The following is an 18114-nucleotide window of genomic DNA, read 5'->3' on the forward strand; positions in this document are numbered from 1 at the left end:
ACCGACACGGACAGTTAGCTGACAGGACATTTAGCCGACAAGGACACTTAGCTGACAAGACATTTGGCCGACACAGAAAGTTAGCCGTCAAGACTGTTGTAAAGAGAGAAGTAGAGGGCGCTGCTTGGCAGTAGCGCAATGCATGTAAGTAGAAACGAAATGTCGTTTGATTAGGCAACATGATTTCTGTGAAGGTAGTCCACCTAACAATAGGACAGTTGTAAATATGTAAATAACGGATAATAAATAGCATTAGAAAACTGAACCACCGGATGTTTTGTGATTGCTCTACGGGCCGCCATGGATAAATGCAGGTTCGTCACAATGGTGCATCGTACGGCAATGTTTGAATTTGTTAAAGTGAACTTCACGAGGAAGTATGTGTCCAGACCATGCCCTAGGTAAGAGCATGATTATTATTAAATTCTGAACGTGTTTGATTTGAATTTTGATAATTTGCAGTCTTAGGTACATTTGTGTATTAACGCGAAATAATGGCAGAACTAGATAGATTAAAACGAAAGAGAACCGCATTGAGAACGGTAGTATCTAAACTATTAAAGAAAGTTGAGGATAGCTTAGCAAAGAAAGATACAGATGAATTATGCGAAGTGCATGAATTATTAATAGAAAAGAAAAGTAATTTGAAAGAATTAGACGAGGCAATTCATTCCGTAATTGAGATAGATTCTCTAGAAGCAGATGTAGTTAGTTCTGAGGAATATCAGGAAAAATGTTCTCGAGCTATTAAACGAATTAATCGAATGTTGGAAGAGGATAAGATAAGTATTAAAGATACTGAACAAAACTTGGTTAGACTGCAAAATGTACAAAGTACGGTAAAACTTCCAAAACTAGTTTTAGAGAAATATTCAGGTGATCCTGAAAAATTTACGGAGTTTTGGAACAGTTACGAAAGCACTATAGACAAAAACGATAGTCTTAGTAAGATAGAAAAATTCGCATACTTGAAAACATTACTTACAGGTGCCGCTAGTAATGTAGTATCTTCATTAGAATTAAATGCAAAAAATTACGATGAGAGTATAAAATCTTTAAAGGATAGATTCGGGAAAAAAGAAATAATAATTAGTCAATTCATGAACAAACTGTTAAATTTAGAACCAGTGAGGAATTCAAATAATATTAAAGCTTTACGTAGGTTATATGATGAAATCGAACTTGCAGTTCGGAATTTGGAAGCGCAAGGAGTTACGAAAGGTTCATTTGGTCAGTTATTAATACCTGTGTTGTTAAAAGCTATTCCAGAAGAGTTCGTTCTGGAATTTAATCGAAGGAAAAACCCAAATGAAGAAATTAATGTTTCAGACTTGTTGGACTTCATAAAGCGGGAAATTGAATGTCGTGAAGCGTCGAGTTTATTGACGCGAGATAAAAGAAATACCTTGCCTCCACGTTTCGAACATGCTAAGTCTGATTATAAAAAAATTCACAGAAATGTACCTACGGCTGCCAGTTTCAATGCTGTTGATAATCGTGCATGCATCTTCTGCGAAAAGTCCCATAATTCATTTTCTTGTGATAAAAGCATTAAAGAAAAATTGTGTAAGTTACGTACTGAAAATAGATGCTTTATTTGTTTTCGAAAATATCACATTTTGAAATCGTGCAGAAATAAAACTAACTGCTTAAAATGCGGGTTTAAGTCGCATCATGAGTCACTATGTACGAGTAGTTCAAATCGTAACAAAGCGCGAACGGCTTCAAATCAAAACGTAAAAGAATTATGCGAAAGCTCGCGAGATAATTCAGTAGATGAAACACAAAACTCCCCGAAAGAACACACGCTTTATGTTGTTCCTTGTGATAAATTATTGAAGAAAAATGCTTTATTGCAAACCTGTTCAGTGTTAGCTCATTATGAGGGAAAGTCAGAGTTAACTAATTTAATTTTCGATTGTGGTGCTACACGAAGTTTTGTTCATATTAGTGTAGTTAAGAAATTAAACTTAAACTTTGTTGGAGAAGAAACATTGTCTATTTATTCTTTCGGAATGAAATACGCAGTATTGAAAACATACAAGGTTGTAGAATTCTGTGTTTCGGATGCGAAGCAAAAGAACAAAATAAAAATCAGCTGTCTCGTCACTGACGCCATTACGGCTGCGCATATGACCACGCCGTCAAAAGAAACACTAAAAATGATGAATGAGTGCGGATTGCGAATCGCTTGTTTATGTAAAGGAAGCGTTGGAATTCTAATAGGTGTGGATTATTACTGGAAGATGGTAAGGGGGGGGGAAAAGATTCAATTAGGAAAGGAAATTTATGCGATTTCTACTATGTTTGGATGGGTCCCAGTTGGCCTTCAAGATAAAGAGAGCGAAATAGTATCTCAAAACACGGCAATAGTAAACCTTTCTTCTTGCGTAACTGATTCATTGCGATCGTTATGGACTTTAGATTTGCTGGGCCTTACCGATGACTCAGCGATTTCTAACGAGGCGAGAGAAATGGTTTTCACAGCTTTGAAAAGGAAATACGGGTAGAAGGTAATAGATACTATGTCAGCTTATTATGGAAATCGGAAACAGGGCAATTAGAAAATAATTTCGGAGTAGCATTAAGACGATTTGAAAGTCTTAAAAATAGACTTATTAGAAATCCTGAGATTTATCAGCAGTATAAATCCGAAATTGAAGAGCAAATGAAGGAGGGTATAGTTGAGAAGTGTTTACAGGAAATAACGGAGGCATCGTATTTTATGCCGCACAGGGAAATAATAAAACCTAAGGAAACCACAAGGTGTAGGATTGTTTACGACACGAGCTCTTCTAGAACTAAAGGTGTAAAGTCCTTAAATGATTTTTTAGACATTGGACCTAGTTTGATCCCCGTGTTTTTGGACATAATTTTAAAATTTCGGAAATATGAAATTGCTTTCAGTGGAGATTTAGCTAAGGCCTTTTTAATGATAGGAATCTTAGAAAAGGATAGGGAATATTTAAAATTTCTTTGGTTCGGGAATAGTGAGGAAAAATATAAAGTTTTAAGGTTTAAACGTCTTCCATTCGGACTTTGCTGTAGTCCAGCAACTTTAGCGATGACGATAAAATTCCACATTAAAAAATATAAAAGCACAAATCCAGAAAGTTATGAAATGTTAGATTCCTCGTTATATGTAGACGATTTATACTACGGTGCAGACACTATTGAGGATGCATGTCGATTATCCTCAGACGCGGTTAAGATTTTTAAAGACGCTGAGATGAAATTGAGAAAATTAAGTTCAAATTCCGAGGAATTTAATTCCTGGTGGATTGGAAAAGGTTATAACATAGAACCAGCTAAAGAGTCAAAATTTTTGGGCATGATCTGGAACTCTGAAGCAGATAAGATCAAGTTGAATTGCGAATTTTTAGGAAATTTATCCCATGACAGTGCTGAGGTCACAAAAAGGACTATTCTCCAAAGGGTGGCCAAAGTTTACGATCCAGTTGGTGTGTTTCAACCCTTTGTGATGAAAATGAAAATTCTGTTACAAAAAATTTGGACATTAGGTGTGGACTGGGATGATACCCTTCCATTAGAAATAGTTAAGGACTGGAGTCGCTGGCAAGCTGAATTACAGGTGTTGGAGGATTTTTCTCTTCCGAGAAAATATTTTGGTAGTAGTGAAAAATCTAATGTTAGTCTTCATGTATTTGCTGACGCTAGCCCTAAAGCATACGGCGCAGTAGCATACTTTAGATACCTTGATTCAGAAAACATTATTTGCACCAGTTTCATTACCGCAAAGGGTCGCGTAGCTCCACTCAAGACTATGACTTTACCTCGTTTGGAGTTGATGGCTGCTTTAGTAGCCGCCAAATTGTCTATGTATTTGACAAAGCTGTTTCCTAAACTGTGTCATCAAAAGTTTCTTTGGATTGATAGCCAAATAACTACCTACTGGATAAAGGGATGTGCAAGAAATTGGAAACCCTTTGTATCAAATAGAGTCTCAGAGATTCAGTCACTCACGGATCCTGAATGCTGGTTTCACTGCAGTGGGAGTGAAAACCCTGCCGACCTTTTATCTCGAGGAGAAAATGCCTTTAATCTTGTGAGAAGTTCCCTTTGGTTACAGGGACCTAGCTGGCTGTCTCAACCTGAAAGTGTTTGGCCAGTAAATCAACAGACCAACATCGACGAGGAGAGCGTTCAGAACGAAGCAAGGGTGCAAACATCTCTTCATGTTTCTGTTCAAGACGTAGAATCTTCGGCATTATAGAGTTAACGCGATTCAGCAGGCTGCTGAAGGTGTATCGAATTACGGCTTATGTTATGCGGTTTGCCAACAATATAAAACGAAATTCAGTGAAAGTCAAAGGTCCATTAAGCTCTGTTGAAATTTCGCAAGCTGAGCTCTATTGGGTAAAAGTTACACAGCGAAAATACTTTGCGAAAGAGATTCTAGATCTATCAAGTGGAAAATGCTTAGAAAAGACATCGTCGATTTATTCACTTAACCCAGAATTGGATACCCATGGTCTTCTGCGTTTAAAGGGCAGACTTCAATTTTCCGACTTTGCTTTCGAAGAAAAACACCCATGGCTGTTACCTTATAAAGATAGATACAGTGAACTAGTAATTTTTCAGTCTCATAACAAATTGTTTCATGCTGGAGAAGCTACCTTAGCCGATATTAGAGAAAAGTTTTTGATCATAAAAGGACGCCAATTCGTCAAGTCCACGTTAAGTAAGTGCTTTTTGTGTAAACGATACAAGGTGCGTGCCGGTACATAGGAAACCGCTCCTTTACCACCTGATCGTGTTCTTCAATCATCTCCATTTTCTGTAACAGGGCTAGATTATGCTGGTCCCTTTTTTACAAAGGACAGCAAGAATAAACATTATCTGCTTTTGTTTACATGTGCTACAACTCGAGCTTTACATCTAGAACTTGTCCCTTCTATGAGCGTGGAGAATTTCATGCTTGCATTTCGCAGGTTTATTTCTCGTCGTGGATTGTGCTCAACGATATATTCTGACAATGCCAAGACATTCAAATGTGCGACACAGAAAGTTAGCCGTCAAGACATTTAGCTACGGGACACTTACCTGTCAAGACATTTAATCAACAGGTTACTAAGCCGACAGTGACGTTTAACAGACAGACCCAAAAATTATTTAAACTATCAATTACAAAATTTCTCGACTACTCCATAATTTCAATATTCAAGTAATTTTTTTCACCTATCAGTAAGTTCATTTTTCGATTCTTAAAGATCTCATATGTGCTTTTAATTATTGTGTTAATTTAGCATTGTTTGATATGTATCGTGCTGTTTGGTGTACATTGGCCAAATTGAAAAAGCACTGAAATTTCTCAAAAATGAATAAACCAAAACCGTAAAAAATATTTTACTTTTAAATTAAACATTATGCACTAGTTTAGGGCTATAAATATCAACCTAAGTAAGTATTTTAAGCGATAGGCTTGGTCAATAAAATGTTACAGAATTTTTATCTCAAGAATGGTGGCATGAACTGCAAATTATAGAGGTCACAAATAATTTATACCTTTGCTTGTCTTAAAAATTCACTTTTTTAATTGTTTTTAATAACAAAATAAAATATATTTGCTAAACTAACCCTCATCACCATATATTTCCATAAAAAGTATAATTCAAGAATAACAATAATTTTTATTGCATTATTCAGATTTCTCATGACAGGGAAAGGAAATTTCCTTAGTGGGAAGAGCCAAATGATTTTGTAAGGGAAATGATGTAACATGATGTGATGTGTAAAATAGTAATGAAACGTAAAGGTATTAAAAATTTGAAAGCATTTGGAAGAGCGAGATTGGAAAATTAATATCATTAAGTAAACAAGAAAAATTATTAATGAAGTGAAAGTGTTCAAAAGAACCCTGTTGATTAAATCAAGAAGCTTTATGGATAATTTTTGAAGATCTCACATTAAAATGTAATTAAGTGACTGCCGTACTTAGCTAAAAGAATTCTTTTTTTCCTTTTGAAATTTCATTCATATTCCCTGACGAGAAATTTCAGCGCTTTATAAAGGGATGCCTTCGTGGAGGACTTTCTAAGGGAAATTGGCTCGTATACATGGGGATAACCACGAAAACGCCCATGCAGCCAGCCCGTTCGCGAGATTCGAACCTCGGACCGAACTACCAGTGTTCAGCGACATTACCGCTCGCCCGCTGGTGGGCCCGTAAGAAAGAGTAGGGACGATCTGGCTTGACTAGAAGAGAAACACGCTAATGTGACAATCAAAATCGTAAAAAACAACCTTATATTTAGCGTAGGTATAATGAAACACTCAATCGATTTCGAGGGCAGCTAAAGGTCCCTGATGAGGACATCAGGAGAAAGAAATACATAGAAAGAAGAAAATAGGAATCACAGAAACACGTGGTGCTTATCAGCACTGCACGTGGATGTAACTAGATTTTTAATCAGAGTTGCACTGGCCTATTTAACTTCGCTAATATTTCTTTATGCTTGATCAGACAGCCTGGCTCAGTAAAAGTAGGCGGCCAGTGCAACTCTGATTAAAAATCTAGTTATATCCACGTGCAGTGCTGATAAGCACCACGTGTTTCTGTGATTCCTATTTTCTTCTTTCTATGTATTTCTTTCTCCTGATGAGGAGGGACCTTTAGCTGCCCTCGAAATCGATTGAGTGTTTCATTATACCTACGCTAAATATAAGGTTGTTTTTTACGATTTTGACGATCTGGCTTACTTTAATGCGGAAACCGCTGGCGTTTGTATCACATAACTGTTTTTAATTATTAAATGTTGTATAAGTATGAGATTATGAAAGTCCCAGTTTTTGAAAACAAGATTTAACATATCTCATAAAAGCACTTTTTACTGCATTTTTTGCATTTTTTTTCAAGCGTAATTCTTGTATAAATTTCTTTACTTTAGTAAAACGGTAAAAATTCTAAATGCAAAACTTATGAACTTACTTTTGTGTACAAATAAAGTAAAATTAAAGAATACTTATAGCATATGATGCTTTGAAACAAATAAGGTAAAATTAAACAAGATCTGATAATTTTCTTTGATTTTATGAGCATTTTCAGGCAGTAATTTTTAAAATTATTATAACTTAACAAGACTATCATTTATTTGATTATGTGATCATTAATTATTAACATTGCAAGATGATTATTTTAGTAATTCATAAAATTCGGAGCATAAACATTTTTGAGCGTAATGAGGGAGAAAAAAGGATAAACTCTGGAAGCACTCAGCAATATAATTTTATATTATGCCCAAAGGAGCGTTTTTGTAACGTTTTGCGTGTTGCCTTTATTTATTAAACATCATGTTCTTCACACGTAAACCACATAAAATTTAATTCAAGAACAATATCACAAAATATTTGAAAATGACATATCGTTAGAATTTCCGCACTGGAGATTGTTATTTTCTGTACAGGGTTGCCATTGCTTGCTTTGAACTCGTTGAGTTTCTTAATCAAAACTTCGTTAAAGTTACAAAATATCAAATGGATTAAAACAAATACGAAATTAGGCTGTCCGGGTGCCCATGTTCGCGTGGAGGATTACGTTATTCAAAATTTTATGATTCTAAATTCTGTTATTTTTTCACAGTGCGAGAGAAACATACATGCATTCATGCAGATTCTTCATTATTTAATTTCTTTAAATTTAATACAGGGCGATAATATTTGGTGGCAACAGTTTGCAAAGTGAAACGAATATTTATGGTGAAACAAAGCAAAATGCTATTTCAAAACTAATAGCTTTTCTGAGCTGCTGCCCCTTTGGGTTTATTAAATGAATTAGGAATAAATAAGAAAACTTATGCAGAACTAGACATAAATTTAAAAAAATAATCACTATAAAATACTAGCACAATTAATTATTACAGTTAAATACAATTTTTAACATTAGAATAAATGCATAAAAATTATTAAAGTGTTAAAAGTGTTAATTACTATGATGCATTATGAAATATTATTGAAATAAAACTTCTTTGTAGAATATTATGCTATCATATTCAGATATACTTTTAAAAAAAGCAGTACAAAAAAGAATTTTAAGCAAAAATCCATTTCTTTTCGATTTTAGTATTTTTTACTTATTTATGCCAGTAAAAAGCATAAAAATTGTAAGAGAAAATTGTTTGTTTGAATTTTTCTATTAGTTCAGATTTAAAATATTATTTTTTAAAAGAAGGAGATACAAATTTCCTTAGGAAAAGCTAAAAAATATCCAGACCTGAAAGCATGTAACAGCTTTATAATTATTTAGAACATTAATTACACTTGATAAACATGCTAAATTTTTAAAAATCAATATCACTTTCAAAAATAAAAATATCTTAAAATTCTAATTTGTGAAATGAGGTGCTATCACCAGCTTTTTTTTTTTTTTTTGAAAATTATACGCACTGCAATAGCCAACTATTGTTAAGTTTCTGCAAGTCGTCCCTACTCCTCTGGATGTGGTCAAGGTGATAGCCGGCAATACGCCAAGGCAAGGGAGAAAACCCATTTGGGTTGGTCTATTTCTTATAAGGTTCGTGGATATATATCAAACAATGCTAAATTAACACAATAATTAAAAGTATATATAAGATCTTTAAGAATTGAAAAATGAATTTTACTGATAGTGAAAAAATTATTTAAATATTGAACTTACAGAGAAGTTGAGAAATTTGTAATTGATAGTAAGTTTGAACAATTATTGGGTATGTGCCAGCTAAACGTTACTGTCGGCTTTGTGTTCTGTCGAATAAATGTGTTGATAGTTAAGTGTCCCGTCGTTAAATGTCTTGACGGCTAACTCTGTGTCAGCAAAATGTCCTGTCGGCTAAATGTCCATGTTGGGCTAAGTGTCCCTGTCGGCTAAATGTCTTGTTGGCTAACTGGTGTCGGTTAAGTGTCCGCGACCGTTTAGTTTTTATATTTTTGCTATTATAGTTTGGTTTTTAAAATATTCACTACTATTTCATCTCACATGTTAACAACAAATTGTCTGTTCTATTTTTTGGGGATACTAAAAATTTTGAGTAATTTCACGCTAACAAAAATAGTACAATTCAAAGTATCAACCAGATAAGGCACTGACATGTTTACTCCACTGCATTTAATATTTTTAATTTAAAGTGCTCTTTCTGAAAGAACTGTAAATGAGCTTCTTATTCTTCAGAAATAAATTGTTGCCATTAAAACTGCAGTATCACAAAGAAGAAAAGAATAATAAAGTCTCCTATTTTAGTAATACCTTACTATATGATGATAAAAAGGTTAAATTTTCAAACAATTTTTAGATGCAAAAAGTATGCTACCAATAATTGCGGTTTTATAGCTGGGCATAGAGTGAAATAGATTCTATATAGCAACTTTTAGGTACTGAAATCTGTGAAGCTTCACCTTCCAGCACATAGTTCGTTTGTTGTATCCTCTAGGTCAGGGATCGGCAACCTGTGGCTCGCGAACCGCATGCGGCTCTTTTGATGTAAAGTTGCAGTGCTCAAGTTCCAAAAATAATATTTACTGAAACGAAATAATATATACTATAATACTGAAATGAAAATTTTAGTGGCTCTTTAAAAACTGGGAAATTTTGTAATTTGTAAACTTTGGCTCTTCCATTTCAATAGGTTGCCGACCCCTGCTCTAGGTAATCACTGATAATCTGTACTGTCATGGATTAGATATTTTCAGTTTGTGAAAAATACAGTGAATGTGCTGGTCATGACAGAAGTGATATATACTGCCTATCAAGGATAGTGCATATGATATGCAGTCTCTCATTGTTCTGTTGGTTGATAGCTCCATGGAAATCCTGATGATATGGGGCATTTGTAGGCTATAACATTTCTGTGATGTAACATTAGCTAGTCAGTGTACTCAATATTCATATGAAATGTGAAAACATTTAATGGCAACAAATATCATAACTTCAGGTGCTACGTAAAGGTAAATTTATGAAATCAAATAAGTTGCAGTTATGAGTTCAAATCATTAATTAATTTTTTAAATGTAGTAAACAAGCCTAGTATGCTAAGATGAGAGGCTCCAAAAGATTGAATAAGATGGGCTTCCAGTGATAAATTTGCCACTTGTCCTCAGTAGTTTCATGATATATAATACAAGAATATAATAATAATAATAATAAATAATGTTACCACACATGAGCATGACTATCTTGTTATTGCATGCAAAATGATTAATTTCTAACTACTAAAGCACAACAAATATTTTACATTAAAGAAATTATATGCAATATTGAAAACTGCAGCCATCAAAATACCTTTTTCCTTCACAATTTTCTAAGTATATTGTATTTTTTTAAACTTACCTATGTCCTACTTTAAGTCACCTGATGTAAACAAATTTAATTTTGTCATTAAAAATACTCTAAACTCTTCATGGGTTCACTTTTATTTACTTCTGAACAAAGGTGGACCTTTCAGTTTTTATGCAGTTCAGTACAAACGGATATTATATACACAGCTTTCAAATTATTTTGCTTTTTACAAGTCAGATTCCTAAATATGATCCGTTGTTTTGTACAACTCATCTTCTTTTTGATTTATTATATTGTGAAGATTGGTATCAATCACATTCTGATTATTCTAACTCACCATTTTCCTTGAAATCCAAAATCCTGAGGAAAATGGGAAACCTTAATTTGTGTATGCTTATATTTTAAAGGATTTATAACATGATGCTATATTACAAATAAACATCCTTTCTGTACTTTAATTCTAAATAATAATATTTCCCTTTGTGAGGGGAAGTAGATTTAAAGATTTGTTTTTGATATCTTAAATTGTATGTGTCAAGATAATTTTCAATTATGACCATTGATAAACAGGCAAATTAAAGTTTACTTATCAAATTATTTTCATGGTCAGCTATTTGCATAGAAAGTGCATTATTTGTCAACTGTAAACATTCTGAATCATTGAAAGTACAATTTCGTTACTAACTTTCATTAATTAGATGCACTTTTAATTTAACTTATTTTTTTTATTACCATTAAGAATATGCAAAATCACTTTTGATTTTTATATCATCACTATTATTTAGAATAATGTTTCTCAGACTAAAATATTGGTTAGTGACTATATTGAGAGTTTTGTAAAGCTTTCAGAATGCCATTGAAAAGATATGTTCTATTCTGTATGTTTATCTACATTAACGTTTGGTTTTTTTTTTTTAAGACCACCTGCAACTAAAATGCTAAAATGCTTGAAAATACTTGAAACAGTCAAAACATCTGTTTAAGGAATTGACAAAAAAGAGTGGATTTTTTCAACCTGAGATTCATATAATGAATATTTTTAATACTGTTCAAAACAAAATTTAATGTAGAGAGTTGTATAAATCCCAGGGAAGCTTAATAATTTTTTTTCTACTGTGCATTGTTAAAGCAAAATTTTATTTACAATATTAGAAATATTTATGTTTGATATTTTAAATATTATCTTTGTTTAGAAAATATTTCATGAATTCTTATTTTTCTGCTTTTATGGATGCATTTTTCTCCTTAGGCAGATATTTTTTTCATTCTTTGACATAACTGATTTAATCAAATCTTCTTCCTCTGTGTATAATTTTTTCCTTTAATGATATGTGACTGTTTTTTGTTACTTTAAAAAATGTAATATATATCTTTTATGCATGGAAAAATTATTAGTATTTCACATATTTCTCTCTTACTTGACGAATTCATTAATAGTTAATTATTTTTTTAAATAGATCAAAGAGGAACCTAAAGCTGATGTAAGTAATTGTGTTTTTTATTAAATACTAGCTACTATGCAGCCAGCCTTCATCTGGCTTTTAAATGTACCGAAAAAATGCCTAAAAGGAACACCAAACATTAAATTTAAAAACTGCACAGTTTTACTCTGCACAACAATTTTATCCTCTCCCCAAAAAATCAATAAAATTGCATTATATATAAAAGAATTACGGGGAAATAAGCAATATCCTTTAATACAAGTATTAATTATCCTAATAAATAAATTAAAACATCCCATTGCAAAATCTTAAGAGTTCAAATAGTATAAAGAAACTTTTCAATATCTTAAAAACGGTGAAATAACTAATAAATAACATAAAAGAAACACAAAAAATTGTGAAAAGGAAAGTATAATTAATATTATATTATCTCATATTTTCAAGAGAAAACAGTCAGCAGTCCAATATACAAAGCATAGCGAGAAAGTCTGTGTTTTTGTTTGCTAATAACTCAGTCACTACTATAGCTATCGTCACCAAACTTTCTACAATTCTTTTGTGGGTCCTAGAAAAGGTCGATGTCCACCCCCCCCCAAAAAAAGCTAAAATCAGATATATTAATTAAAAACTCTTTAAACGCTAATTTTAATCCTCATTTTTTTGATTGGCAACAGTCCTGATATGCCATTGTTCCTGTAGGCCATTATGTTTCAAAATGATGCAATTCCGCCAAAAAATAAAAAAATAATAAATAAATAAATAAAAAAAACCCTCTGAAAAAAAAATCGCTTTGAGCTGCACTGCCTTTTGTCTAGAATGCACCTATGTACCAAATTTCTTAGCCCTGGGTCTATTATCACATGCACAGTACAAAAGAAAAGACACATACACACACACAGATAGACTTTTCCTTTTATTATATGTAGAAATATAATTCTATTGCACTTTAATGATTACCATATATCCATATAATTTTTTATAAAGTTTTTCTTGTTCGATGCGTGAAAAATAATTGTTAATGATCTGTGTAATTTTATTTTAATTTTTTGATTAAATATTTTGATTGCTTTTTTAATAATTACTTTTTTTTTTGCAATTTTTTTAGTTGGACGAAAAAGAAAAACTTGATGTAAATAAGTATACTTTCATTTGTGATTTTTTGTAATCCTGTTCTGTATAACTGTGATGATCAGAAAAATTTATTAGATGATTCACATTCCAAGATATGTATTTAATTTTTATTTTCTTATGTTTTTAATTTTAAAATGATCTTTTTTACTTCGTCTTTTACGTTAATGTACACATTGTCTGCTGCTATGCATTAAAATAAATTTTTGTAAAACATTGTTCTAGCAGGCTTTAAAAACCTTTAAAAATCACATTAATTTCATACTGTTCAAAATATTAGCATTAGGCAACGTTAGGCTATGAAAATTCTGTTGCAAATAGATTTAGATGCTGATTATTCTTGGGCAGGTTGCGATATATTAATATAATTTTTATAGCGTAGTGTTCCTTGTTTTACATCTTGGAGACACATTCAGCTTTTTTAATTGGAAATCTGTGGAAATCCATTAACTAGCTAATCATTTGTCACAATTTTCCAAATTTTTTATTGTGTCATTGTCTAACATTTTGGTAATTTTCATAATATTTTAAACATTTCAGTATTTTATATTGCAGTTAGGATAAATAATAATCAAAAAGACCTTGAAGTATTCATTGACTGATATGGTTTTGTTATGTAAATTTTCATTCATTTTAAAGATTGTTCGGTTTCATTTGTTGCTTAACCCCTTAACTGCCGCGGGCGTATATATACGCCTTGCTCAGCTGATGCGTTAACTGCCCCAGGCGTATATATACGTCCTTCCAAACTGCTATCATTTGCTTTGCGCTGCTACACCTAAAATTATTCGCAAAGTTAACGCATCGGCGGCGCATCTTAGGCAGTTAACGCATCGGCTGAGCAAGGCGTATATATATGCCCGCTGCAGTTAAGGGGTTAAACAAAATAAAAACATGGAATTGCTGAAAAAAGTTTTTTGTGAGCAGTACAGTGAAAAGCCAGCTCATACAGAAAGGTGATGCAAATGCAAATCTCAGCACCATGACATCAGAGGTTATGTTAGGGCACTCAAAACGTGAGTCAGCACAAGCAGGGCAAGGCAGTTTAAAAGGAAGAAAAGGAAGCACATTTTGAACATTTTTCTGTGAGTGAAAGTGTGATTGTCTTGCAGCATGGTTACAAGAATATATTAAGATGGCTTTACACATGGTAGAATGATTGCTAAGCCTGAAGAAAGTGCTAGTTTGACATCTGTTGCCCAAGAGATTGAAATTGATAAAAGTATTGTTTCATAAGCTCAAAAAGCCTTTCAAATAACAGGTACAACTGTAAGAAAGGTTGGTAGCGGTCGGCCCAAGAAAACAATGGTGACTGATGACTGCTATATCACCCTGCAGGCAAAAAAAGATCAAAACCAGACAACAGGCAATATTGCTCAGCCGCTGTACATGGTAATGGATGACAGATGTCCTGGTTTACTGTGGCTGGATGACTTCATAAAGGTGGCTTATTTGCTTGCTTATCTGAATACTGCATATCACTGAGAGGAGCTCTGCCAGTTGATATGAAAAAAAAGTAGGGACATGCTTTCATTCCACTAACCATTGGGGTGGTCCTGGCATGCTCTTGCATGGGGAGGCATTATGATAAATGAATGGACAGAGCTACACATTTTCAACAGAGGCTCACTTACTAGAGATTGTTAATGGGATGAAGTTATTCTCCCCCACGTGCTGTTTTCCAAAGTGCCATTGTTCCCAATTTTGTGTTTATGGATGATAAAGCATACTCACACAGGGCTCATGCTATTCAGGAGATCCTGGAAAGGGAAGATATCCATAGAATGGATTGGCCTTCATAACTCCCCTGATTTAAATCCTATTAGCATGTGTGGGATACTTTAGGTAGACACCTGACAGCACAATCTTATCCTCCGTAGAACACCAGACAACTGAAACAGATGCTCTTTGGAGAATGGGAATTCTTACCTCAAGAACTGTTAGATAATCTGATATTGAATATTGACAGATGGTGCAACACAATCACTGCAGTTAGGGAGGATCATATCTGTTACTAAAGCTTTTGATTTTTTGTGTTGTACTTCCTCTTGGCCAGACAGTTTTTGGTGCCAATACCATTTTGTCAAAAAGTCCCTTTAATTGTTTGTTTAAAGCCTTTTTTTTCTTTGTTCCATGCTGTAGAGTGTCCTATTCATTTTTTTCCTACTATACTTTCCTCATCTTTAAGTACTATGTTTTGTCTCTATAGCATGTATTTCATATCTCCCAGTTAATTTTTTGTAGAATTATATCCAAAATCAGGAACATTGCTTAAATTTTGCATACTAGTATAGTCAAATACCGAAAATCCGCCAACCTGAAATCTGCGTTCCCTCTCAGAACGTAAACATTCAGTTTATAGGTTCCGGAAACCACAACATTGAGTACGAAATATCGAAGAAAAAAATACTTACCGAATAAACGACGTCATAATTACTGAATAATAATGAATTAAAACGGAAATACCAAGTGATTGATATAAAAAAGTTTAAAAAAATAAGATAAAATAAATATGTTTTTTCCCCTCTAATCTGCATCGAGGTAAAAAAAGCAGAAGATTCACTCAACTCTTTGTTCAAGTTCACGATCCACGTTGTTGTATTTTCTGAGCTTTGTTATTTCATTTCACGAGATTGTTTAGTGCTGCCTTTTTTTTTATATAGATATTTTGTGGATAAATTAATAATATTTTTAATTTCAGCCCTTTTTAACGCAATGACAAATCAGAAACGCACTCGTGATTTTACTGCTTGGAACGTTGAAAAACGTAAACACGTTGCATTGACGGTAACGCAAAAAGTGCAAATTCTGCAAAAGATGGAAGCAGGTGCTACTCCTCGATTTATAGCAGAATGGTATGAAATTGCGACACGATTGTGTATGGTATACAGAAAAATAAAGAAAAGCTGTTGAAATTTTACAGCAAAAGTGATTTTAACACCAGAATCCGAAACTGGAAATCTTTGCATGAGGCTAAATCGGCAAACCTCGATGCTGTGTACATATAATACAATGAATAATATAATCAATTTATATATGTAATAATAATTTAATGCATATAATAAATTATTGTAATAATGTATATAATAATTTAATTAAATGTATCTAATACACCTTATTCATTTTGCATTTTTAGTCTGAATATTATGCTTTATCTTTTCTGTCCTGAAATCTGCAAAATCCTAAAATCTGCACAACCTCTGATCCCAAGCTTTGTGGATTTCTGGAATTCTACTGTATTATCAAATACCTTAAAATTTTAGAATATTGCACATGTTCATAGAATTCAATTATGCAAAGAAGTTATAAGAAAACCAAGCAGATACTCTGAAATTCTAGAACTAGGTAGGAATACTACATTGGGAAGGGGAGTTAGAAATGATTTTGGTGAATAGTATTGTCTCACATGCAGTCAACTTTCCCTCCTTCATCTGGTGTCAAAGGGGGAATGTTCCCCTTTAATGAGGTACAATAACAGTTTCTTCAGTGGTATATTAAACATATATTTATTTCTGCTTCAGGTATTCAAATTGCAAATACTTTGGCTTCTTATTTTAAGACTAAACTACTGACCAGTAATCAGAGAATCATGAGAAGGAAGTTGGTGAGACATACACACACAGTGGGCTATTGGCAATGAAGGAAGGAATTCTGGGGCAAAAGAACATAACCACAGAAAATTTAATGTAAATGTGTAAGTGTGAAAAGAAAGAAAGAAGAGTGCAACACTTTCTGAACACGACCCTTGCTGTGTCAGCCCCTGCCAACACGATGTACCCTAGTTGTCAAGCAGGACTTGATGGATAAAAAATGCCCTTCGAAGTCCGCATTGTAATCTGAGAATAAAAGATTTTGTCCAAGTGAAAATTTATAAAAGGTTTTGTGCAAGTAAAAATTTTTGTACCCCGTATTTCATTGCATCCTTCCAAAAAATTCCACTTCTAGTGTTTTCAGCTATAAAGTTTCATTCGCTGTCTTAAATTCATTGCACTTTCTGGAGGAAAAGACAAGTGGGTGGAATTTTCTGTTCTCTCAAAAAAATTATTGTAGGGCTTGTTTACTAGGCAAAAAGAGGCATACATTCAGTTAAAATCGGTTTTTAAGGTAAGTTTATTATTAAAATGAAATTTTAGAATTTTCTGCTGAAATAATGCTTTAATTACCCCCCAAAAAGTGTCTAAGAGTCCTCTTATTAAGGGCTTCAGCACATTCTGGCTAGAATTAAGATTTATCTGAAAAACTGAGAAGTAGAGCCAGGTTCCAGTGCAATTTAAGCTTTGGAGTCAACCTCTAGTACACCATAATTTATAAATATGTATATAGTATAGAAATTAACAGTTATATTTTCTGTATTTTTCAGCTTAGAATCATATTTAATTTGAGTAGTATCAAATGAGAATATTTAAACAAGAAGTTTATTATGATTTTCTTTTTTTAGTACCTCATGGAAAAAATGCAAGAATATGGAATAGAGAAGATGATGAGTATGCTGAAAAAAGAAGCATAAGAATGACATTGTCTTTTCAGTATTACACCAAAATATTGAAAGACATATGTTACCACATATTCGGATTGTAAATCTGTTGTGATGAATGACAGAGTATAAAATCCTAAGATTTTCCTATTAGTGCCATCATAAAATATTGCCACACTGATGCCAGTTTTTTTATGCTGGATATAGTGATACAGAGTAATGTTGCTAGTTCTGTTTCTTGGAAAAGTATTCATGCATTACAGTAACTACATTAGCAATAAAAATGCTTTGCATTTCTGCATAAATGCATAAATACTGTAATGCAAAGCATTTTTAAAATTTTATTTTCATTTAATTAATTTTAGTTATATTTCATTAAGAAATTGTAAAGCAAGAAATCTTGAAAATTGTGACACACATAGACTGTGTAATTTATTACTTTCAGTTACGTTTCCTGCTAGGTATGTGTGGCTTTTAGCTTAGTAATCTGTTTTTCAAGTATTTTACATCAAATGTTTGTACCCAAGACTAAAAACATATCTGTTTTTCCTCACTATCCCATAAGAAGCCAAAAAATAAAAATATTTATTGCTAATTTATATTATTGTGCTACTTTTCAGTTTTTGAAAAACTTTAGTATTATTTGAGCTTGTGTTATTTAGTATTATTTAAGCTTAAATTATTTAAGCTTAATTTAAGCTTTACATGTAATTTGAACAGTTGTATGTTAAGTTTTATATTAAAATTTTTTTGAAATATCTAAATTTGTACGTAAAAATATATTTCTTTCCATATTTCTAATT

The 18114-nt window shown here is 32.7% G+C and overlaps 1 protein-coding gene across 11 annotated transcripts in view; it reads left to right on the top strand.

Moving 5' to 3' along the window:
• Positions 1-17910, top strand: part of LOC118184533 (uncharacterized) — a 130913-nt gene extending 113003 nt beyond the window's left edge. For 10 of the 11 annotated variants that reach the window (XM_085825497.1, XM_085825504.1, XM_085825498.1 and 7 more), the window contains 3 exons: positions 11725-11748; positions 12815-12838; positions 17276-17910. In XM_085825497.1, coding sequence (XP_085681623.1) covers positions 11725-11748; positions 12815-12838; positions 17276-17344 — 117 coding nt within the window. In that variant the 3' untranslated portion in view covers positions 17345-17910. The remainder of the gene's footprint in view (positions 1-11724; positions 11749-12814; positions 12839-17275) is intronic. The other variant, XR_015043535.1, reaches the window with a different exon arrangement.
• The last annotated feature ends 204 nt before the right edge of the window (positions 17911-18114 follow it).

This window comes from Stegodyphus dumicola, chromosome 10, assembly GCF_044657685.1.
Source record: "Stegodyphus dumicola isolate Sdum_Otavi_A_Nest chromosome 10, ASM4465768v1".
Lineage (NCBI taxonomy): Eukaryota > Metazoa > Arthropoda > Arachnida > Araneae > Eresidae > Stegodyphus > Stegodyphus dumicola.